This window comes from Muntiacus reevesi, chromosome 1 (genome assembly GCF_963930625.1).
Source record: "Muntiacus reevesi chromosome 1, mMunRee1.1, whole genome shotgun sequence".
Taxonomy (NCBI): domain Eukaryota; kingdom Metazoa; phylum Chordata; class Mammalia; order Artiodactyla; family Cervidae; genus Muntiacus; species Muntiacus reevesi.
The window spans coordinates 107379313-107405939 of NC_089249.1; the positions used below are offsets into that span (position 1 = coordinate 107379313).

A 26627-nucleotide genomic window follows, 5' to 3' on the forward strand; every position below is an offset into this window, starting at 1 on the left:
AATCTTTTGAGTTGGAACATAGCATTCAATGTTTAGTTTCCATTTCTTCACTCAACTAAACATTTAACAGCACCTTCTCTGTCTTGCTCTTAGAACTGGTACGTGGACTAAGCGCTGGTATTAAAAGGCAGTGCCTTAGCTAGAAAACTTCAGAATGGGTGGGAAGACCAGCAGTGCCTCCAATTGTGTGTTACCATGGACAGTTTAACCTTCCTGGACTCCTAACCTGTGACACAAAAAATCCCTTTTGTCTTTGAAAACAATAAAGCACTATGAAAATACTGCAGGTGTTTTACATTGCTTAAACAGATTAGCCCTTTATCAAAACGGATTGGTAAACAGAGATCATAGGATCACTTTTTTCCTTCTTTTTCTGGGAAATCTTTTTAAGAATTGAGTCGATACTCCTTCTTATTCACTGTTTCACTTATGGTTTGTTTAATGGGAATATTCTTGAACTTCCTCCAACCACAAAAGATTCTCTTATTAGTATATTTTGGTATGTGTTAAGCATTGCAGCATAATTTCCATTTTTACTTAAAATGTGATTACTCGCTGATATTCCTCTTACTAATGAATTTACAGAAACTTTGAGACTACTTTGGACTTAAATTGTAACCATATATTTTGCAGTCTGGTGGCACACATTTCTGAGACCTGGAATGTAGTTTGTCCATCTATGTGGTAAGAATGAAAAGGAATCATTATGATCATGGGTTTATCTGAATTGTGTCTAATACTTTAAGATCCCTATTTTAAAAATCTTGTCACATTTCAAAATATCATTTGAAAGTTGTGCGACTCTGCTACACTAAAACCCATGCCAACCTCACACGTTCTACTTCTCTAGAACTCTTCTTTGCCACATTAGTTGCCTGAGATTAGTATTTTGAATCCAGTTTGAATTCTGTTTGCTAGTTTTCTAGTGCGCTGTCTTTTACAAATCAAGGACTTTGGCTTTTTCTTTACAGGCCAAAGTTTCCATTTTGACCTCCACCAAGCCCTTTAACTTATAGATTACTTGATGAAAACTGTGGAGTTTAATACCAGTCTGTCTAAATAATACTACAATTTCCACAGTAGTTCCATCATCTTCATGAGGTAATTTCACCCTCACAGTGATGAATAAGATATCATCATCTACTGTTTTCAAATTGGAAGGTGGGAGAGAAGGACTCAAAAAGCTCAAAGACTAGTTTCAGTCACACAGGACTTAACTGGGTCTCAGACATGTCTTCTGACAACAGAGCTAAGCTTTTTCTGAGATTATAAATAAAATAAATGATAATAATATTTATATAATAAATAATTATATTTATTATATAATAAATTATATAATTATATATAAAATCATACATAATATATAAATATATAAAGTATAAATAAAATATATAATTATGTATAAAATTATATAATAAATAATTAATAAAATAAATATAATAATAATAAAAATAATATCCCTGACCTTTTACTTCATTAGACCACAAAAGTACAGATTTAAAAAATTATATTCTGCCTAATTCATGCTGTAATGATTTATACATGTTATGAAATTTAGTTTTGATGCCAATCTAGCTTACAAAGTTCTGGCTACTGACTCAGAGGTTAAAGCGTCTGCCTGCAATGCGGGAGACCCGGGTTGGATCCCTGGGTCGGGAAGATCCCCTGGAGAAGGAAATGGCAGCCCACTCCAGAATTCTTGCCTGGAGAATCCCATGGACGGAGGAGCCTGGTAGACTACCGTCCATGGGGTTGCAAAGAGTCGGACAGGACTGAGTGACCACTTTCACTTTCACTAGTTTAAGCGCTTAAATATGTGACCTTCTACTCTCCTATATGCATAGTATTTAATCTCCATTTTTAAGTGAAGAAAGTTGCACATACTTAGGCAGCTAAGATGTAGTTTAAACCCAATTCTGCAAAACTTCTACACGCATGTGCTTAACCCCTAGGCTATACTACTTGATGTGGCATAAAAACCACTTGATTAGATTTTAAGAAATAGTTCTTCAAGTTCAAGCTCTTTCCATTGTTAAAGCATAAATATTGATACTATCCTCTCACCTGCCTAATTTGTAGCTTTGCGTTGAGTATTGAGAATTTCTCTCAATGTATGTGAAGGAGATTTTAAAAATATAGACCACCGTAAATAGGTAATTTACTACTAATATAGTTAATCTCACTTAATGAAAAATAATGAGAAAGGAGTAGCACCCAGCAACCTTCTGTCACCTCCCAGGTATTTTTACAGTTGCTTTGCATAGACAGGCTCCAATTAAATGTGCCTGCACCTAAAGTGAAAATTCAGGGCACTGTGTCAGACCTCTGGAGGGGACCATTTGGTGGCCATGGGAGCTTTATGGCGCACCTCAAATCATGCTGCACAGGGGGTCACCACATACTCAGCCTCTGCATACAGCTGGCCCTGCTGAGAATCAAGGGCCCCTATTTAGAACAGCTCACTGTAGGGAGATTCACGCTTATGGAAATAATTAATGGTGGCAATGATCCTTATAATGGCACCTGATGCCCTGCTGCGAAGAAAGATAAACCAGCCTTCACCATAAAGAACTTACAAATTATACTGAGCAAACATGTTAACAGCTATTAAGAGTCCTAATCAGAGCTGTTAAACAAACAATTAAGAGATGTCATATAAAATACACCCGTTTAGGAATAGCAGCTACATGTTTGGAGTTTTAAAAGGAACCATTTACCTTTGAGATAGAGATAAAGCCCTCAGTGCAAGTTAGGCAAGAACAAGGCACCTTTCTGAGCAAATCCATTTTCTGAGCATCAAATCCCGTGGACAAAGTCCTGTTCCCTATAGCTGTGCTTGCATCCTAAGATTTATTTCCAGTCTCATTACTACTTCATCAGAAAACTACTCTTGTGTTTTCACATATAACATTATTGTAAGTAGAGCTTTAAAGGGCCCAAATATTGCAGTCTAATAACAAAAAGCAGGAAATTATTTGTCTGGAAGAAATTTACTTTGCAGAAGGCATTTCTAAGATAAGAAGAGATTCATCCCCACCAGTGCTTAAATCTTTGCTATGCTAAGTGTAGTTGGCAACCTCAGCACCACCTGGAAGCTTGTCACAAAGGCAGAAACTTGGAACTTGGAACTCACTCCAAACCTACAGAAACAGAATCTACAGTTTAATAAGAGCCTCTGATAATACGTGTGTGTGTGTGTGTGTGTGTGTGTATCACATTTTTCAAAGAGATAGCAATGTAAAAGCTTCTATTATCAGAAATTCTTTCAGAAAATTAATGTATGATCTTACGGGGAAAAAAGTTAAATTATTTTAGGAAAGTATATTAATAGTGTGACAGTTGCTTTATGATGAAACATGTCTGAAGTGGTCCCCTCTGACACCCATGCCTGACGGTGGCGTCCAGGGTTTCCACCACAGCACACCATCCCAGCCATGTTTGATCACCACCTGGGAGTCTCTCCTCCCTCTTCAAGTTCTGTGTCCTCTTCACAGGCTCAGTGTAGCTCCCAATTATGTGAGCACTACAGACTAAAGAGCATACAAGAGTGTGGGGAAAAGAGGATGTCTTTTTAGTCTTCAGCTAAAGACTATGATCTTCCATAGTTAACATATGATCTTCCATAGTTAAAATACACAAGTCACTCCCATCACTCTGGCACCACTTGCTTGAGTCTGCTCTTTACAAATTGTTTGTGGATTAAGGGAAGTAGTGGCTTCTGTATCTTCTCACCAGGAAAGTTAGGGAGGTCTAAGACTAAACTTGAATATTCATGCATTGCAAAGTAGCTAGAGTCCTTTTTAGAGTCCTTTCAGCGGCACGTTTTCACAGCAATCGTGAACATCCTATAAATTACATGACATGATGTGATTTTCAAAATCTGATCTCTTATGTTCATATGGGGAAATGTTTTAAGACTATAGTAAAAGTGTAACCATTAGCATATGCTAGAAAAAAAATAGAATCTCACAGTGAACAAAGAAGATTAAGTAAAGCATCAGTTGACTTTTACAGTCAAAAAAAATCCTGTGGAGGAGATTATAATGATGTTCTTTATCATTGTTCTGAAAAGAAAATCAACTCTAAGAAAGTTATAACAGGCCTAATTAATGCTTAAATTGTTCTTCCTGAGAAACAGGTTTTTTTATGTGATATAAATGGACTTCCTAGAAAATATTCTTGTCTGTGTTTAGTTATTCAATGTTCTTTCCTACATTGCGGTAACATACAGCCCTTCACAACAGGAAATGAAAGGTTTTTATTTCTGCTTTTGGTTTTGGCTTGTTTTTACTCATACTATACAAGTAAGAAGTAAATAAAACATGAAGACATTGACAATTTTTATCTACCAGTATCAGTTTTTCAAAACAATAGCTATATTTGGGTTGAAGATAATTGCCCATTTAAAATATATATGCATGGTTTTGGTTCATGGAAAAGATAATTTTCATTATATGAAAAGAGTTTTTCTGCTGTGAATGTCTATAAGTCACCTTAGCCTGCATGGTCATGAATTATGTAGTATAATCCACTTTCTAACCATGTGGCCTGCCTGGGACAAGTCAGATAATGTCTCTGCATCTCATTTGCCTCATCTGTAAAATAGAGCTAAAAATTAAGCCTAACTCTTAGTGTTATTTTGAGGACTGCATGATATAATACATTAAAAAAGGTTGAACAGAGTGTATGGCCCATAGTAAGAGCCTACCTCATGTTATATATTGCATTGTTTTATTCTTCCCACATCATCATTCAACCAAGTTTGACAGAAATTTAATATACAGAAGCCATTCTGTTTTATTCTGAAATATAAAATGGCCACATTCCCTTAAAACACAGCCATTTTCATCCTTATAAAAATAGTACAGAAAATTCTCCTACTTATAACACTAGCTCTGCTCTTTTTCTTACACGAGCCAAACCTCTCATCAGATCATTCCGTCTTCATATCTTCAGTTCCTCAATCCTCATTCACTCCTCAATTCATCGTAACATGGCTTCTGCCCTATTGCAGAAATTCTCCACCATAAATGCTACTGTCTGTTGACTGATACATTTAATGACACCTTTTCACCTCTGATATCATTGACTCTTCATGCAGCATTTGACATCTTGGGTGATGCTATCTTGTGTCTCTTCTGAGTGTCCTTCATTGTTTTCCTTAAGCCTTCATTTTGAATGCTTCTATTCCCAGAATCCCACATTTGGCTTTTTTATATATACATTGTGAAATTACTACCACTCTTTGCTGAGAACTGCTAGGTGTACATTCTTCTTGCCCTTTCTCTGTTTCTGTCTATTTCCCATTCCCTATTCTAGAGTCTCTGAGTGTGTTTTCAGTAAATTTTCTCAACCAGTCTAGCAACAGCTAAGTATCTAGTAGTGTGCTAGGCATGAGGATTGTAATGAAATATAGTGATTAAACACCCAGAAGGCGTTAAGAGACCTTGAAATAGAATATGGTTTATCCTTCTATTTTCAGGTATTTCCTCATCTACATTCATGTATGACATGAGTTTTCATTGTTGTTGTTATTCAGTCGCTAAATAGTGTATGATTCTTTGCAACCCCATGAACTGCAGCACGCCAGGCTTCCCTGTCCATCACTATCTCCCTGAATTTGCTCAAACTCATGCCCATTGAGTCTGTGATACCATCCACCCATCTCACCTTCTGTCGCCCCCTATCCTCTTGGCCTAAATTTTTCATCGTCGAGGTCTGTTCCAGTGAATCAGCTCTTTGCATCAGGTGGCCAAAGTATTGGAGCTCCATTATTGGCTGCTATCACCAGGCACAATGATATATGCTAAGAATCTAATATCTGGGAAGATAGGCTATAAATGAGTTTTGCTTTGCTTACTTTTGTTTGGATGGTTGTTTCTTTGGATTGATTTGAAATATGGACGTAGAGAGTCATTGAATTCTAGGTGATAAATTTACTGTTTAAGTTATGGTGGGCCATATGGATGAAGAAGTCCTACCAGCAGTTGTAAATGAGTTTCGGGAGTCTATGTGTAGTATAAAAATTGGAGAATTATCTTTGTAAGTAATCAATCTGGAAGTGTTTCTCTAAATTCACTAAATTCAAACTCTAACTCAAATCCTAACAGACTCTCAAATATATTGTTTTTAGAAGGATCCTAAATTTCTCAGATTCAGCCTTCCTTAACTCTAGAATTAAATCTCTGTTTTCTAACAAATGGTCGTGCAAATTTAAAAAATCTCTCCTGCATATGCATTCCTTAAACATATCTCTATTAAGAGCAGAATAAGTGACAAACTCTATGCTAGTCACTGGGGATAATATGTTGTCCAAAGTAAATATAGGTTCTTCCCTCCTAAAGCTTTAGTCTATTGGGGAAGGGAGCTGTCAATCAAATAATCTTGCAAAAGTTAGAAGTCAAAGCTGTATGAGTTAAGGAGGCTTTAACCTATATGGAACTCCTAGAGGCCTCCTTGAAGAAGTAATATTTCCCATGAGATTGAAGCTGGGGGGTTAGTCAGCCACGTGCAAAAAGCAAAGGCCTTCCAGGCAGAAAGGTCTTAACAGGTCTCAAGGCAAAGAAAGAATGTGGCAAATCTGAGGAGAAGAGGAAAGACCTGGGTGATTGGAGCATAGTGAATACAAAGAAGAACAGCAATAGATGAAGCTACAGAGGTAGGCATTGGTACCTGAGGACTGAGTTAACTGATGCGAGCACTCCAGCCCAGCATGACCACCTTCAAACAAGGTACATGACCAGCCCAGACATGTACCTTCAGGCAGTACATCTCAACAGAGAGAAAATGAGAGATTAAAATGTCCATTCTTATGTTGTGCTGAATTTAACTCCTTAGAAATTCTACCTATTGGACCTAATTTTTTACAGCCATATTGACTATACGTGACATATAGTACACTACACATATTTAAGGGTTCCCCTGGTGGCTTATGTGGTAAAGAATCTGCCTGCAATGCAGGAGACCTGAGTTCAACCTCTGGATTGGGAAGATCTCCTGGATAAGGGAATGGAAACCAATCCAGTATTCTTGCCTGGAGAATTCCATGGAAAGAGGAACCTGGAGGGCTACAGTCCATGGAGTTGCAAAGTCAGGCACAACTGAGTAACTAACACTTTACACATATTTAAAGTATACAGCCTGTTGTTTTGAATGTGTATATACCTGTGAGACTGTCCCCACATCAAGTTGATGAAAGTATCCATAGTCCCTGAAGGTTTCCCTGTGCCCCTTGACGGTTTTTCCTTCCCTAACATTCCTATCACCTGCAGGCAATGACTGACACATCATGCTTAGACCAGTGCCTAGCATATAAAATAAGTTGTGTTGACTGTCTGAAAAGTGAGTCTGTTTAGAGAATTAGCTCTTGGTTTGACTGAAGCTGAAACTCCAACACTTTGGCCACCTGATGCGAAGAACTGACTCATTTGAAAAGACCCTGATGCTGGGAAAGGTTGAAGGTGGGAGGAGAAGGGGACGACAGAGGATGCGATGGCTGGATGGCATCACCAACTCAATGGACATGAGTTTGAGTAAACTCCGGGAGATGGTGATGGACAGGGAGGCCTGGCGTGCTGCAGTCCATGGGGTCTCAAAGAGTCTGACACGACTGAGCAACTGAACTGAACTAAACTGAACTGACATTCTGTTGGTTGCTCTACCTTTTCTAGGTATGCAGTGCTGTTCAAAATCAGGACTTCACTATCATTCAAGACTACTGCACTGGCCTCAAAGCCTTGCTTTATCTGAAAAGCATTGAAGAACTACAGGACTGGGATGGACAGAGTCCAGCCACGAGGAGTCACCAGAAAGGGAAACCAGTTCCTTGTATTGCTGAACTTGTGGGAAAGGTATGTGGTCACCTCTCTTGGGCTGTCCTTGAGGACTCTGCCTTTTTCATTTTCCATTTCAGGTCTTGTTTGCCCTCCCACCATCCTACTAACAGGGGAAACACAGATGCCCCATTGGATATGATTGCACAGTAGAATTGTTCTGAAGGAGCCTTGATTACAACTATATGACAGGTCTCTGAGCTACATTTTTATGAAACCTGTATAACACAAGGTCATATAAAGGAAAAAGATTGAAGTTTATAGTATAAAATGCCTCCAAATTCTTGCTTACTGTGGTGATGACTGGCATTCTTTCCAGTGGGAGGCTGGAGATTTCTTTATTCTTTAACCAGCTCTGGAAATTATAACATTACCTTTCTATTTTCAGACAATCAAATCACTGGAGCCCTGAATAATATGATGAAGTTTTTAAAATTAAAATCTAATCAGTATCTTTTGTAACTGCTTCGGCTATGTGTGTGGTTAAATCTGGGCTCAAAAGGTTATGTCCCAGCTTTCTCTCTAACTGCTATTTTCAGAGAAATATACACTACATTTACATTTTGTATAATACAGTGATTTTAGCAAATCTTTTCTGAAACAACATTCAGTATTTTTCCTTTGTATTTCCTTTGTATTATTCTAAATAGACAACCATTGTCAGAAGACGTTTCTTGAGTCCTGAATGAGGGGAGGAAAAAATTGTAATTCTTAGTCTTTTCAGCTTGTCACTACATCAATAATTAACTTAAAAAAAAAGAGAGGCAAGTATAAAAAGATTCTTTAAGGAAGCATTTAATAATTCAAATGAATCTTAACTTGAAACAGGTCACATGAAAAAGAATAGAAAACAAAAACCCTGGGTTCTGTGCTTTCGATGACAGGGTTAGGGACTCAGAAAGAATAAGAGAAACATCATATAATGATTTACATTTGACTAGTTTTAATTGGAAATATCACTATTCTTCCCTGAACAGATAGCGAAAAGTAAGAGCTTCTTATAGATTAATGTGTATGAATGACTCCAAGTCCAGTGTTCAAAGATAAAAGGGGGGAAAAATAAAATCTTGCTGGTTTCCAGGAAAATATCGTGATGAATGACTCCATGAATGGCAATCAAACAGAAAGGATGGGTGACATTAATATTTATAATATTATAATTAGCAAGACAGTGCCTAAGCAGTATTATTAGTGTAACTAATCATATTATCATAAACTGAGTCTGAAAGTATTTAGACAGTGAGTGTTCATGCCTTTATCAATGATCATCAATATCCCAAGGTTGTTCATAACTAAAAAAAAAAATTTACAAATAACTTTACACTCATGCAATGTAAATATATCAAGTTAATTGTTTCTGACATGATAATTTTGATAGTTTATGACCATCTATAAAAGCATTGTCTCAAATGTATGCAGTCATCATGACAACTGAAATGGAAGAGGCTGCATTGACCTGTGTCATTTTGTCTCTTAAGGACTTCCACACTCATTTCAAAACTTACATATTCAGATAAAAGATGGGTAATGATGGAGACACTTGTGTCAATAACATAAGTGGAAACTGATTTTCAGATAGTTTGAATCTAGGTTTAGACTTTATTTTGGTAAGCTCAACCTTCATCAAAATTGTAAGTGTAGTTTTCAGTATTATCATTTGTTTAAAAAAAGAAGATCTTGCCTATGTGATTGTATTACTGATTCATTTCTCAGCACTAAGTTGAGGAACAAGCAGATGGTCTGGTAAATAGATCTATGCTCCAGAGTCTCCAGTGAGGGCTGACATGACTCAAACAATAGGTGACTATCTCCTTTAGGTTAATATTCTGAATAGTGAATCAAAGCACTCTGGGTCCACAGTACAGGTGGCTTCCTAGCTGTTCTTTCCTAGTGTGTGTGTGTGTGTGTGTGTGTCTTTGACAATAATTCATATTATACTCTCATTAGCTAAAGAGTAGGATGCTGCTTCTTACCATGTTTTCATCCTATAGGGAAACAAGAGAAGATGCACATGCTTTTAAAAAGCCCCACTAGAAGTAGCTGGCTTCTTTAGACAGGAAAAAATTTGTTTGGAAAGTATAATTGTTTCTCTACTTAATCTTTCACTCAGAGGTCAGGCTAGAATAAATTAGAGTAGAAATTTAGAAGAAACCAATTACAGTACAGTGTTTGAAGATGGAGGAAAATGAGACTTGAGCCATGGAAACAAGGATTTGGCCAAATTAGTCATGTTATCTTTCAAGTAATTAATATATTTAATATATTCTCCCTAATGCATGCCTCACGTATTAATTGATTAAACTTCCCAAGCAATGTTTCTTCATCTGACTTTGGAGGAGCAAGAAGTCAGGCATTTATAGTTTGTTCTGGTCTTATGGTGCAGGTTGTACAAATTTGCACCTGCAGGCGTGAGAGTAGATCCCATAGGAAGGGCAGTCATATCTCTGCTCCAACACAGAGCTGTTGATCACCAACTCATGGTGCTTGAATACTGTGTGGCATGTGTCTGACAGTGTAGATTCCCCCACTCCACTCCTAGAGATCCCGATTTAACTGGTCAAAGGTGGGTCCAGGAATCTGCATTTTAACACCTTGATTCTGATGGAAGAACACAGAGATCCATGTTGCCAAGAGGAATGAAGAGAATAGCAACTGAATGGAGGCAGAGACTGAGAAGATAGCGATGGACACAACACAAGCTTCTATTGTGGGCGAAAGCTGGTAAAAATGATTTTGAGCTGGAAGAGAAATGACATAGAGAATCGGGAGAGGAAATCCAGAGAAGCAGCACCCTGGGTTCTGTATAGCCAGTGGCTGAACATGCCCATCGAGGAACCAGGGAGTTAGTTCAGCTGTTCGATCAAAGACACGTAAGCAAGAAGAATTGTAAGGACAGAGACAGTTCTCAAAGGAATGACATCCAGAGTCCATGCAGTCAGCAATGAGGATGTCTGTGAGGATTAGGAAACTGAGACTATTCACAGTATCATCAAAAAAGGAGAGGCATCTATAGCCAAACCCTTTTATTTTATACTCAGTTACCTTAATTCCCTCTTTACCTGGCAAAAACCTGGCAGCTCAGTAAAAGTGAAATGTTTGCTTGCTGCATGTGGGACAGTGGTTACTGGCAGAGTTTAGAGTAAGCCTGTTGGGTTTCTATGAGGCTTCGTCACTTACTAGCTAAGCAACTCCGGCAAGTTAATTAATCTCTCTAAATCTGTGTCTTAAACTATAAAATGAGGATAACCACAAGTCCACATTCTCTCATTAACAATTCTGAAACCCAAAAAACTCTGAAACCAAATGCTTCACATAACTCATTTGGCAGCAAACCTGGCCTGAACTGATGTGAGGCTATTTATAATCTTTATTTATTCCTCTTAGAGTGAACATTTGCATGTTTACTGCAGAGAGACTAATGTGTTTGAGTCCAGGCTGCCACTCTGCTTCTTGCTGGAGGTACTAGGTATAATGTAGTAAATGTACCATTTTTCTTTCCTAAAGTCCAAAAAAGTTTCTGAATTTTGAAATGCGATTCGCCTCAAGTATTTTAGATAAACTGTTGTGAAGAATACTTAAATGAAAATGTAACTGCGATTATATCTTTATCCACAAATTCTTCTTTAGAGTTGGAGGCGAAGTATATGTTTTAGTGACATTAGAAAATAAAATGCTAATATTTGGCATTTTAAGGTGTGAAAATAAGAATTATGTTGAGATTATTTGCTTGAGAAACATGGAAGAAATTGCATGCTAAAAGGAAAAAAAATTTACAATCAGAAAGCATGGAAGGAAATGACTACACTTTTCTGTGCTTAGGATGAAAGCAGAATTCCTAGGCAAGAGCCCTTGAGAGGAAACAACACAGGACAACACAGCTGATTGCTTGGGGTCTGTGTTCATTTTCACCTGCTATCTTTACATCTGGAATGTCTTTCCAGTTCACTAGAGAGTAATTAAAGCATCCTCTTCTCTTTGAGTTATTCTCTGACCTCTCTGAGCAGGGTCAATTTCTCCTTTTCTTCTTCCATCTGAGTTGCAACCAGTATCACACAGCATTTGAATTTTTGCATCTCTGATTCTTCTGCCAGACAGTCTTCACCTTTGTATCCCAATTCCTGGGTACCCACTGATAGTTAGTAAGGGCTTAATAAATGATGCTTGAATAAGTAAATGAATGAGTAAGTAAATGTTGTAAGAAAACAGCTAAGTGGTAGAACTAACAATCAATATTTACCATGCCATCGTTTTTCCCATTACATCAAAAATGAAAAAAGAAAAATAGTAACTTTGAACTTAAAAGTCTTTTTTGGTGTATGAGTCTAGTAAAATGAGATGGAAAGAAGCCAGAGTGAAAAGAACGAGGTATGCAAGTGAGCGACCTTGATTCCTTCTAGAATTGGCAACATGTACCTAGAGTGTAAGCTTCTTGAGGGTTTAGACCACACTGTGTACCAGTGGCTGACCTGATGTTCATCATTTAGGAGTAACAGTGTGGTAGCTGAATTGCTGAATGATATATTAATCACTCTATTTTTTTTATCTTAAATGTGTTATCTATCTTAAATGTCACTTCCTTTGTGAAGTCATCTATGACTATCTTCCTCTCCCTCTAGGAAAATTGAGTCCCTTCTTTGATAGTTCAGTTGGTAAAGAATCTGCCTGCAATGGAAGAGACCCCATTTCGATTCCTGGGTTGGGAAGATTCCCTGGAGAAGGGATAGGGTACCCACTCAAGTTTTCTTGGGTTTCCCTTGTGGCTCAGCTGGTAAAGAATCCGCCTGCAATGCTGAATGCCTGGGTTGGATCCCTGGGTTGGAGAAGGGAAAGGCTACCCACTCCATTATTCTGGCCTGGAGAACTCCATGGACTGTATAGTCCATGGGGTCGCAAAGAGACACAATTGAGTGACTTTCGCTTTCACTTTTCTCCTACAGTCCTTTGTTCATATAACCAGTATTGCAGTTATTAGATGATCTTCTAGTTATATTACTTCTTGTCCATCACTGAGCTCATTATGAGCTTGTTGAAAACAGAGATCATGTCTCATTTATATTTGAATTTTCAAGCACCTCGCACAATGCTCCATGTTTATAGAATTAAGTTGCACAGATTATCTGTGGTGTCCTTCTTTAGAAGAAAAAAAGAAAGCCAGTTTATAATTAAAATTCCAGCCAGGCCCTTTCAAGAATAGCAAGCATTTTAGAAGAAAACAGTAAACGTGCCAAATTACTTTCAGTAGGTATTAAAATATGATGAAATACCTATCAGTGGTATTAATAAGTGAACATAATGTGTACTCATTAAAAAGCTTTCATTAGGATAAAATCAGAAACACTGTCTGGTGCTTGTATAGTGATTCATAATACAAGGTTTTATTTTGATGATAAAAATCAAAATTGGTGCATCTATATGACCAGATTCATCATTCTCATGTTTTTAAAATCAAAAGGAACATGATTTTATAAAACTACTGCTATCTAGTTGTGGTGCTTTATATGTAGATGTCTATCTATTTACTTGTCTCTGGTATGTTTTTCAACACAGGGAACAAAGAAGCATCCACAAGGAATATATAATGTCATAAGCATGACTATCACAAAAGTCCTTATAATAACAGTGATACCTCCTGTTTACTCAAAACTTTAAAAGTCTTATGTCTTCATGCTATTTATTCTTTTGTGCTTTTCATTTTTCCAAATTGAAAATTTGGAATTTACATAATTTACATAAAAATGGACAGATCTTAAATAAACCATTTGATGAGTTTTGGCCAACAATACACCAATAAGACCCTTATCTATCAAGACACACAATCTTGCCAATACCTCTTGGATTCCCTTCTACATTTTCCCAGTCATTATCTCTCTGTCTTTCCTACCACCAGAAGCAAACACTAATTTCCATCAACATAGGTTAGTTTGCTCATATTCTTTAGCATGATACAACTAGAATTCCATAATGTATGCTTTTTTCTGTGTTGTTATTCTCACTCAATACAGTGTTTCAGATTCATCCATGTTTTGGGGGCTGTAAGGCAATTCATTTTTATCGGTAAATAATATTTTATTGTATAAATATGCCACAATTTGAGTATTCATTCAAATCAACATTTGGGCTATGTTCACCTTCCCAATATTGTAAATATATCTGAAATAGGCATTCAGGCATAAATGGTTTTGTGAATACAAATTTTTACTTCTCTTTAGTAAAATCCAGGAGTGTAATATGCATCATAAGGTAATGTGTATGCTTTATAAGAAACCTACAAACAGATTTCCAAAGTGATTGCAGCATTTTACACTCCTACAACTGCAGATGGGTTTTTTGGTTTTTCCACATTCCAGCCAACATTTAGTATTCTCTTTTTTTTCCATTTTAGACATTTTAGTGTATGTACATGAGTAACATACTGTAATATTAATTTTCATTGCTCTGAAAATTCATAATGTTCAGCCACTTCTTTGTGTTCTTTTTACCCATCCATATATCTTCTTCTCTGAAAAGTCTATTCAGTTCTTTTCCCTACTTAAAAATTGGGTTGAATTTTTAGTTACATTTTAGGAATTCTTTATATGCTCTAGATACAAATCCTTAGAGGCAGAAAAAGCAGTTGACAAAATCCAGCAACTACTCATCATAAAAACCTAAGCAATCTAGTGGAAGGAAACCCTCAATCTGATAAAGCATGTATAAAAGTTCTACAGCTCATACCGTATGTAATGGTGAAAAAAATCAACTTCCCCTAAGATCAAGAACTAGGCATAAATGTCTACACTCAGTACTTATATCCAACATTATACTGGAGGTCCTAACTACTGCAATAAGGACACAAAAAGAAATAAATGTTATCCAAATTGGAAACAAAGACTATGAAGACTGTCTTAATTTTCAGGTAGTAATACTGTGTACATAAAACTTGTAAAGCACCTGTAAAAACACTATTGTTCTTGTTCAGTCAACAAGTTGTGTCCAACTCTTTGAGATCCTATGGGCTGCAGCACACCAGGCTTTCCTGTCCTGCGATATCTCCCAAAGTTTGCTCAAATTCATGTTTTGAATCAGTGATGCTATCTAACCATCTTACCCTGTACCGCTCCCTTCTCCTTTGGTCGTCAGTTTTTCCCAGCATCACAATCTTTTCCAAAGAGTCAGCTCTTTGCAATAGGTGGCCAAAGTATTGAAACTTCAGCATCAGTCCTTTCAATGAATATTCAGGGTAGATTTCCTTTAGATTGACTTATTGGAACTCCTTGCTGTCTAAGAGACTCTCTCAAGAGTCTTCTTTCTCATGAACCACAATTCAAAAGAATTCTTCCTCACCTAGCCTTCTTTATGGTTCAACTCTCACATCCATACAGGATTACTGGAAAAAATATATCTTTGACTATATGAACCTTTGTTGGCAAAATGATGTTTCTGCTGTTTAATATGCTGTCTACGTTTGTCATTGCTTTTCTTTCCAAGGAGCAAGAGTCTTTTAATTTCATGGCTGCAGTCACTGTCCACAATGATTTTGGAGCCCAAAAAAATAAGATGTCACTGGTTCCACTTTTTCCCCTTCTGTTTGCCATAAAGTGATGAAACCAGATACCAAGATCTTAGTTTTTTGAATGTTGAGTTTTAAGCCAGCTTTTTCACTCTCCTCTTTCACCTTGATCAAGAGGTTCTTTGGTTCCTCTTCACTTTCTGCCATTAGAATGGTATCATCTGCATATCCGAGATTGTTGATATTTCTCCCAGCAATCTTGATTTCAGTTTGTGATTCATCCAGGCTATCATTTCGCATGATGTACTCTGCATAGAAATTAAATAAGCAGGGTGACAGTATATAGCCTTGACATACTCCTTTCCCAATTTTGAACCAGTTCTTTGTTCCATGTCTAGTTCCAACTGTTGCTTCTTGAAACCACATACACAGGTTTCTCAGGAGGCAGGTAAGGCAGTATTCCCATATCTTTAAGAATTTTCCACAGTTTGTTTTGATCCACATAGTCAAAGGCTTTAGCATAGTCAGTGAAGAAGAAGTAGATATTTTTCTGGAACTCTCTTGCTTTCTCTGTGATCCAAGGAATGTTGGCAGTTTGGTCTCTGGTTCCTCTGCCTTTTCCAGACCCATCCTGTACATCTGGAAGTTTCAGTTCACATACTGTTGAAGTCTAGCTTGAAGGATTTTGAGCATAAACTTGCTAGCATGTGAAATGTGCACAGTTGTATGGTAGCTTGAACATTTTTTGGCACTGCCCTTCTTTGGGATTGGAATGAAAAACTGACCTTTTCCAGTCCCATGGCCACTGCTGAGTTTTCCAAATTTGCTGACATATTGAATGTAGTACTTTAACAGCATCATTGTTTAGGATTTTAAATAGCCTTCAGCTAGATTTCCATCATCTCCACTAGCTTTGTTCATGGTAATGCTTCCTAACACCCACTTGACTTCACATTCCAGAATGTCTGGATCTAGGTACGTGATCATACCATCATTGTTTTCTGTGTCATTGAGACCTTTTTTGTATAGTTCTTCTGTGTGTTCTTGCCACCTCTTCTTAATCCCTTCTGCTTCAGTTAAGTCCTTACTATTTTTGTCGTTTATCATGCCCATCCTTGCATGAAATATGCCCTGATAACTCGTTTTTTTGAAGAGATCTCTAGTCTTTCCCATTCTATTGTTTTCTTCTATTTCTTTGCATTGTTCATTTAAGAAGGACTTCTTATTTCTCCTTTCTATTCTCTGGAACTAAAAATCAATAAATGAACTTAGCAGAGTTTCACAAGATAAACACAATATACAAAAGTTAGTTGTATTTATATATATACAACCAAAAAATTAAATTTTAAAATGCCATTTATAATAGCATTCAAAATCTACAAAATACTTAGGAACAAATTAAAATTAGTACAGTAACCACCCACTGAAAACTACAAATTACAAAACTATAAAGAATTGCTGAGAAAAATTAATGAAGAAATATCAATAGAGAGATATGCTAAGATGCAGTTCTCTTCAAATTGATCTGTAGATATATGAAAATCCCAATCAAAATCCCAGAATGTGATTTTGTAGAAGTTATCAAACTGATTCTAAAATTTACATTGGATTTCCAAGGTTCAACAGTAGCCAAAAAGCTCTTGAAAAAGAACATACTTAGAAGATTTGATCTATCTGCCTTCAAGATTTTCTATAAATCTGGAGTAGTAAAGCAAGTGTGTTTTAGTGTCAGGATAGACAAATAGATCAATGGAACGGATAGAAAGTCTAGAAGTAAACCCATACATATACACTCAATTGACTTTTGAAAAAGACACCAAAGCAATACAATGGAGAAAGGAAAGACTTCTTGATAAATGGAGCTGGAATTAATGTATAACCATCTATATATAGATATAGATACAGATATGTAATGAACCTCCATATTATCATCACACAGGACACAAAAGTAACTTTAAATATATCACAGATATAAAAGTAAAAACAATACTATATAATTTTTAAAGAAAATGTAAGTAAATATCCTTTGGGTTAAGAAAGTTTTTTTATTATTTAAGATAGAAAAAAGAGTAAACGTACTAGAAAAAAATTGATAGTTGCACTTCATCAAAATTAACTTCTGCTCATTAAAGGCAAGATAAGGAAATGAAAATTAAAATGACAGAATTGGAGAAAGTATCCATAATACTTGTATCACACAAAGAACTTGTGACCAGAATATATATATATAATACTTTACTAAAGTAAACTGGAATTATTTGAAACAACTTAATCTTATCAACAAGTATATGGAAACTTAAAGTGAAAATCCATGGTGAAAGACCTGCCTGTGGACTCTTGTATCAGTCAGTTCAGTTCAGTTCAGTTGCTCAGTAGTGTTCAGCTCTTTGCGATCCCATGGACTGCAGCACACCAGGCCACCCTGTCCATCACCAACTCCCGGAGGTTACTCAAACTCAGGTCCACTAAATCGGTGTTTCCATCCAACAGTCTCATCCTCTGTCATCCCCTTCTCCACCTGCCTTTAATATTTCCCAGCATCAGGGTCTTTTCAAATGAGTCAGCTTTTCTCATCAGGTGGAGTTTCAGCTTCAACATCAGTCCTTTCAATGAATATTCAGGACTGATTTCCTTTAGGATGGACTGGTTGGATCTTCTTGCAGTTCAAGGGACTCTCAAGACTCTTCTCCAACACCACAATTCGAAAGCATCAGTTCTTCCGTGCTCAACTCTCTTCATAGTCCAACTCTCACATCCATACATGACTACGGGAAAAACCATAGCCTTGACTAGATAGACCTTTGTTGGCAAAATAATGTCTCTGCTTTTTAATATGCTATCTAGCTTGGTCATAACTTTGCTTCCAAGGAGTAAGTGTCTATCAGTTTCATGGCTGCAGTTACCATATGCAGTGATTTTGGAGTTCAAAAAAATAAAGTCTGCCACTATTTCCCCATCTATTTGCCATGAAGTGATGGGACCAGATGCCATGAGCTTAGTCTTCTGAATGTTGAGCTTTAAGCCAACTTTTTCGCTCTCCTCTTTCACTTTCATAAAGAGGCTCTTCAGTTCTTCTTCACTTTCTGCCATAAGGGTGGTATCATCTGCATATCTGAGGTTATTGCTATTTCTCCCAACAATCTTGATTCCAGCTTGGGCTTCATCCAGTCCAGTATTTCTCATGAGGTACTCTGCATATACGTTAAATAAGCAGGGTGACAATATACAGCTTTGATGTACTCCTTTTCCTATTTGGAACCAGTCTGTTGTTCCATGTCCAGTTCTAACTGTTGCCTCCTGACCTGCATTCAGATATTTCAAGAGGAAGGTCAGGTGGCCTGGTATTCCCATCTCTTGAAGAATTTTCCACAGTTTACTGTGATCCACACAGTCAAAGGCTTTGGCATAGTCGATAAAGAAAAAACAGATGTTTTCTGGAACTCTCTTGCTTTTTCAATGATCCAGCGGATATTGACAATTTGATCTCTGGTTCCTCTGCCTATTCTAAACCCAGCTTGAACATCTGGAAGTGCACAGTTCATGTATTGTTGAAGTCTACCTTGGAGAATTTTGAGCATTACTTTACTAGCATGTGAGAGGGATGCAATTGTGTGGTAGTTTGAACATTCTTTGGCATTGAATTTCTTTGGAACTGGAAGGAAAACTGACCTTTTCCAGTCCTGTGACCACTGCTGAGTTTTCCAAATTTGCTGGCATATTGAATGCAGCACTTTCGCAGCATCATCTTTTAGGATTTGAAATAGCTCAACTGGAATTCCATCACCTTCACTAGCTTTGTTCGTAATGATGTTTCCTAAGGCCCACTTGACTTTGCATTCCAGAATGTCTGGCTCTAGGTGAGTGATCACACCGTCGTGATTATCCAAGTTGTGAAGATCTTTTTTATATAGTTCTTCTGTGCATTCTTGCCACCTCTTCTTAATATCTTCTGCTTCTGTTAGGTCCATACCATTTATGTCTTTTATTGAGCCCATCTTTGCATGAAATATTCCCTTGGTATCGCTAATTTTCTTGAAGAGATATCTAGTCTTCCCCATTCTATTGTTTTCCTCTATTTCTTTGCACTGATCACTGAGGAAGGCTTTCTTATCTCTCCTTGCTATTCTTTGGAACTCTGCATTCTAATGGGTATATCTTTCCTTTTCTCCTTTGCTTTTTGCTTCTCTTCTTTTTATAGCTATTTATAAGCCCTCCTCAGACAGCCATTTTGCCTTTTTGCATTTCTTTTTCTTGGGGATGGTCTTGATCCCTCTCTCATGTACAATTTCATGAACTTCCGTCCATAGTTCATCAGGCACTCTGTCTGTCAGAGCTAAGCCCTTATATCTGTTTCTCACTTCCACTATATAATTGTAAGGGATTTGCTTTAGGTCATATCTGTAAGTCTAGTGGTTTTCCCTACTTTCTTCAATTTAATTCTGAATTTGGCCATAGGGAGTTGAATGATCTGAGCTACAGTCAGCTCCCGTTCTTGTTTTTACTGACTGTATAGAGCGTCTCCATCTTTGCCTGCAAAGAATATAGTCACTCTGATTTCGGTGCTGACCATCCGGCGATGTCTATGTGTAGTCTCTCTCGTGTTGTTGGGAGAGGGTGTTTGCTATGACCAGTGCGTTCTCTTTGCAAAACTGTGAGCCTTTGCCCTGCTTCATCTGTACTCCAAGGCCTAATTTGCCTGTTACTCCGGGTATTTCTTGACTTCCTACTTTTGCATTCCAGTCCCCTATAATGAAAAGGATATCTTTTTTGAGTGTTAGTTCTAGAAGGTCTTGTAGGTCTTCATAGCACCGTTGAGCTCAGCTTCTTCAGCATTACTGGTCAGGACATAGACTTGGATTACTGTGATATTGAATGGTTTGCCTCGGAAATGAACAGAGATCATTCTGTCATTTTTGAGATTGCATCCAGGTACTGCATTTCAGACTCTTTTGTTGACTATGATGGCTACTCCATTTCTTCCAAGGAGTTCTTGCCCACAGTAGTAAATATAATGGTCATCTGAGTTAAATTCACCCATTCCAGTCCATTTTAGTTTGCTGATTCCTAGAATGTCAACATTCATTCTGGTCATCTCCCGTTTGACCACTTCCAATTTGCCTTGATTCATGGACCTAATGTTCCAGGTTCCTATGCAATATTGCTCATTACATCATTGGACCTTGCTTCCATCACCAGTCACATCCACAACTGGGTGTTTTTTTTTTTGCTTTGGCGCCATCCCTTCATTCTTTCTGGAGTTATTTCTCCACTGATCTCCAGTAGCATATTGGGCACCTACCGACCTGGGGAATTCATCTTTCAGTATCCTATCATTTTGCCTTGAACAGTATGAACTGTTCGTGGGGTTCTCAAGACATATTGGGCACCTACCAACCTGGGGAGTTCCTCTTTCAGTATCCTATCATTTTGCCATGAACAGTATGAACTGTTTGTGGGGTTCTCAAGGCAAGAATACTGAAGTAGTTTCCCATTCTCTTCTCTAGTGGACCACGTTTTGTCAGAACTGTCCACCGTCTGTCTTTGATGGCCCTACCTGGCATGGCTCATAGTTTCATTGAGTTAGACAAGGCTGTGGTCCTTGTGTTTAAGATTGGTTACTTTTCTGTGATTGTGGTTTTCTGTCTGCCCTCTGATGGAGAAGGATAAGAGGCTTATGGAGGCGTCCTGATGGGAGAGACTGACTGAGGGGGAAACTGGGTCTTTTCTGATGGGCGGGGCTGTGCTCGGTGATAACATTTTGTTGCTAGTTTCTTGAATGATCACTTGCAGAGCTAACCAAGAAAAGAGAGTGCAAAGGAGATAAAGGTCATTTTCTTTCAAGTTCATCTTATGGGCTTGTATTTCTTGTCCATGTTTTCTTCTCTCATCTCAGCTTTGTCCCTGCAGTTATTTGTGTGCGTGTGGGGAAGCGGGGGAGTTACATTATATTGTTGGAGAAGTTCCAAATAGCATGTTACATTACTTTCAGTTACTTGGGTAACAATGGAATTAGAAAGCAGTATTATTGAGGTCACTTTCTATGACTAATTGTATGAGGCTAAATATTTTTTATTGTTTTAGTTCATTTCACAGGACATGGCAAAAAAAAATTGGTTCCTAGAAATTCAAACTTTTAAAAATTAGTCAATCAGTCTACCTCATGGTTATTGTGGCAACATGTTTACATCTAATATCATCAGATGGCTTGGCTAGTAACTTAGGTAGAACGCTGAACTGCCAAGTACCCTTTAAGAATAGGGCAACCACCTGTTATAAATGGTGATTATCCCTACTTAGAAGCAAAAAATGTTGGGTGAGTTTTGATGGTCCTTGATAGTCTTGTAGTCCTGAGTGTCTCATCATCTCATGAATGTGTAAGGACCCCACAGTGAAGTCAGCGACTACTGCAGTAAAAAGAGCATGGTGCTTGGAGTCCAGCAGGTCTGAGTTTGAATCCTGGTTCAGTGTCTTACTACTGAATGAACTGGAGCCAGCCACATGAATCCTTCAGTTCTTTCCTGAAATGACATATTTAGATAGTGATACTGATTTTGTGTGTGCTTTGTTTTGTGAGGACTAGAAATCATATGTGTGATGTGTATAGCATATAGCAGACATTCATTGTGCAGCAATGGCAATTATTGTTATAATTAATTCTAACATAGCTAGCTAGCTAGCTAGCTGGCTAAGGGGTGATTTGGATATATGATATATTTGTATCTAAAATATATATATAACCTTAGGGTAAATATGAACATTTGAGCAATGCTTTATGAATTGATTTCTCCTAGATTTTGCGTAGATTTTCCAGCTGATATTCATAGATTGTTTTTATACATTCTCGGCCTTCTATTGGTAACATGTTCTTATTAGCTTCATTTCATTTGAACCGGTTAAAAGCTGGCAACTTTGTCCTTTGAAGCACTACCTTTCATACCCATATAAAAAAGTTCCTGAACAAATCAGCGTTTGCTTTCCAGGTAAAATGGAAAGGAAAGTGAAGTGAATGAAAGTATCAGTTGCTCAGTCATGTCTGATTCTTTGTGACCCCATGAACTGTAGCCTACCAGGCTCCCCCATCCATGGGATTCTCCAGGCAAAAATACTGGAGTGGGTTTTCATTTCCTTCTCCAGGGAATATTCCCAACCCAGGGATTAAACTTGGGTCTCCTGCTTTTCAGGCAGACTATTTACCATCTAAGCCACCAGGGAAGCCCAAAATGGAGATAAATTTGTTAATTGGGGGTTTGGGCAGTAAATCGGTATGAATGGTTCATCATTGGTCCTAAAATAGGTAGAAAGGAGGGGCCCCTTTTGCTCTCCGTTTTGACAGAGTAACTCTGTCAGAATGTGAAGTGAACCATTAAGAGAGGGACTGGTAGAAGTTTCTCATTTTATGGGAAAAAATAGTGTTGCAGTGCTTATAACCAGAATAGCTCTTCCCTTATAAACCTTCCCAGCTTGTTTTCGCCCATCTTTGGGTGGGTTCATTTCACAAGGAAACTCTGATCACTTCGTAGAAATTACTGGGAGCACTTTAAAGAGGAGTGCTAAGCCCAACTCAATGCTAAGCCCAGCTGAGGTATGTGATTGAATGGACATGCCTACGTGGGCACGGACACAGGACAAGATGTTTCAGGACATGGCTTTTCACTTCCCAGAAGGTGGAACTTGGTTTATGCATTTGGGCAACCATGAACTCTTGTGTTCATAACCATTGCATTCACCTTGTGGTCCACCATTGTAGGCCTGAAGTAAAATATAAACCATATAGCATTTTCACTGCTGCCAGAACTCCATCATGCTTTTAAAAAGTATGATTCCCTATTTTTTCCCACTCATTAAATTGATGTCTAATTGCCAAGTACAAATGAAATTATTCTCTTTGTCACTTTCATGAAAGTAAGTGGTTAAGTATAATTCCTCATACTTCATCAAATATACTACTTTAATCAGAATGCATCTCATTAATATTAATTATATACTTAAAACTTGTGCAAAAGTGCTTTTCATCTTCAACACAAGTTACCCACATTAATTTTGATGGCACTTTTAAGCCAGGAAAAAAGATTAGGATTTCTCTTGTTCTGGGTGGGGACTGAGGATTTGTAAAGAAACCATTAGTATAAGCATGTAAGATAAAATTTGAATTCAAGTACTATCCTTGAACTCATTCCCTCTCCCCACTCCTAAGAACTCTACAAAATCAGTGAACATTTATTGCAAACCAGTTAGCTTTGTTCCTAATTTTATGGAATATCCTGATTTTATGGAACAAAGCAAAATATCTCTCTGTATCTCTGAGCTGTGCCCCTGAGAGTCTCCCTGAGAAAAAAACAGGTATTTGTTATATGTCTGTTTGAGCTCTTCTGTCCACTTGAATAAAGGGAGTATTAGATAAAAGATATATTTTTCTGATATTAAGGGAGTCAAAGGAGTCAGTTTGATAATGCAAAGAGCAAACAGAAATTCTAGTTATATTCAGCTTTATACCTAGTTGTCTTAATCTAAGATTTGAGGAAGCAAATTAAATATCTGCTCTTTGAAATTCAAAAGAGGGATCTGATTTACCTCCTCCCCAGAAAATCAAACTTTGCTTTTGTTTTTGTATTTTATTTTTCATTTTGGTTTTGTACTTTTTACCTGTGAAATTTTTATGCATTTTGACTGCCATTGAATAGCGTTACTAAAACCCTGGAAGTTCAGGAAGGATTGGCAGAGATATCTTCAATAGTACTGAATAATTGGCAATCAATCTCTCAATTAACTAAATCCATTTAGATATCCAGAAGAAGTATCTATCCCTTTTCCTTTTCTCTTCAGAAACCTGACAAGTATATTTGGTTGCCCATGTTGATCTAATTAACCACTTCATTTCTAAATCTCCCATCCATTTCATGCTGTATAGACATTGGAAAGCAATCTTACTAGTGTCTAAAATCCATGCCCTGTATTAGTCTGTGCTTCATGGCCACCAGTGACCCCTAGAAATGTGTTTGAGAAGATGTGACTGCAACCTGCTCAGATAACATGACTCATGCTACGTAGAGAATCCTTTGATTCTTGGAGCCTTTGATTTACAGCTTCAGGCTCTGTCTGTGAAGTAGTCTCATAGACCTGGAAGCACCCCGAAGCCTCACTCCCAGCCCCTCACACCCTACTCACCCATCTGTTGTGGATTATTTCTGGATAATCATGTCAAGACTGTGCCTCTTGAACTTCTGTTACCTTTTCTCTTTAAATCACTTTTCTTGTCTTTCCTGCTATCAGTTTTATCCTATTTCATCTCAAACTGGAGAACCTTCTCTAGATCCTCTGCTTGCAGTTATTCTCTGCATGTGCCCATTCCAACTGAGCTGTACAATGGCACCCATCATCTCAGGTCTATCAAGGTGGTGACCTTTTGGAGCCTAAATGTTACCCAGTGTTGCTAAATATCTCTTTAGATTTAATGTAGGTCTCAAGTGAAGGTAATGAAAGTAAACATGTGGCACTTGTGGTAATTCAGGCCTCCTAAGAATTCTTCTAAGATTACTGTATACAGTCTTCACTGAGATGTATAACAAGCATGCAAGCTGATTTCTCCTCTGTTCATGCCTACAGACTTTGTAGTCAGCACTGGTGGTGCTCACTAGCATTTCAGGGTTCTGTAGAAGTAAACCTCCTTGCCTCTTAGATGCTCTGTATGACCAGGTGACATGCTTTCATCACTGCAATGTGAGTGAGATGTGGCATGTGATTTGGAGGGGAAGCATTTCACAGAGTGTGCTCAGGTCTCTGAATTACCTGTCCTTTGCCATAGCAAACTCCGAAGACTCAAGTTGAGAAAGTGTAGCATAAAACGGATGGCCTAGATTGCTGAGTTGCTACATTGAAGATATCCAGAGACACAACAGACTTTTTTTTAATGAGTGAGAAATCAGCTTTTATTGTATTAAGTCGCTGACATTTCGGGTTTATTATTACCAGCCAGTGAGGATTGATACAGAATTGCAAATAACCTGTAGCTGTTGCCAGAGGATTGATAGCTCTGTAGCCCTTTGAAAAATTATAAAACAGAAGAGCTTTTCTTTAGTGACCTTCCCTTTTCTTTCTACACCTCTTTCCACATGCTGGCAACTGGTACTATAATGCAGTTCCCCATTACATCACCCTACCCTGGGTCTGATCTCTTAGTAAAATGCCTGAAGATACTAGATAGACTTTTATTCCAAACCACACAGCAATGATAATTATTCCTGCCCTGTACCTGGTTATAAATAAATTATTATGAAGAGACCCAACCATTGGCCTAATCCAACTGAGGAAATTGAGCAGAATGTGTGCCTTTCACAGAGCTTCTTTCTTGTCAGTAGTAAGGCCTTGGGCAACTTACATACTCGGTCTTAGCCACCATTTCCTCATCGCAAAACTTGGGGTAACAGTAGGCATTCCATTGGATTATTGAGAAAAATAAATAATATTTTCTGAATTTTTTTCTTCCTTTCAGAGTTAAGGTTCCAGAAAACATTGCCTCTACTCACTCTCTCATTCTTTACTTGCTTTTTGGTCTCTGATCCATTAAAATTAGATTTCTATTCATCCCCATCCCCCCAAATCACTAAAACTGCTCTTGTTAGAGTTGCATGATATAGTGATCACCAAATCCAGTCATTTCCCAGTCTTGTCTTCACCACATCTTGTCACATGCCATAGTCGACCACTTCTTTCTATTTGAAATGTCTTCTTTGATTTTTGAACACACTTTTCTACTTGGTTCTCCCTTCCCTTTTATCAAGCAAACAACTGTTAGCACCTAATATGTGCCGAGCATTATAATGTTATTTTCCTTAAAAGGTTCACAGACTAGTATGGAAATTAGGCAATTAAAGAGTTATTTATATATTATGGTATGATGATGACAGTGATATAGAGATACACACAGGATAGCAGAGGTATTGAGAAGTTTGAGGGTGTTTCCCAAAGTAATCTGAAATGAGGGTCTAGTAAATATCAGAAGAATACCACAGGCTAAGGCAGGATGTCTGGCAGAGGCTTGTAGGCAAATAACATTTCTATGTGTGAAGAGAACCTTCCTGGACTTCATCTTTCAGGACACCTCTCCTTTTTCTGGCTCTTAAATACTAACATTTGCCTATCCATGGCTCTCCTTGCTGTTATCATCCAAATTTGTAGTCTCACCAGAGACCCCCTCTCTGGACCCCACACACCCACCTCACCAGCTTAATGGTGGGCTTTGCCACCCAGTGGTCCAGTTCAGTGCTCTTCCTGCAACCTAGGAATGAAATAGCAGTAGTGATTATTTT

The 26627-nt window shown here is 37.7% G+C and overlaps 1 protein-coding gene across 1 annotated transcript in view; it reads left to right on the top strand.

Annotated features, from left to right (window-relative positions):
- Positions 1-26627, top strand: part of DPYD (dihydropyrimidine dehydrogenase) — an 892784-nt gene that overhangs the window by 757083 nt on the left and 109074 nt on the right. Inside the window, exon 20 of the mRNA XM_065908208.1 lies at positions 7671-7850. Within this exon, the coding sequence (XP_065764280.1) occupies positions 7671-7850 (180 nt within the window). The remainder of the gene's footprint in view (positions 1-7670; positions 7851-26627) is intronic.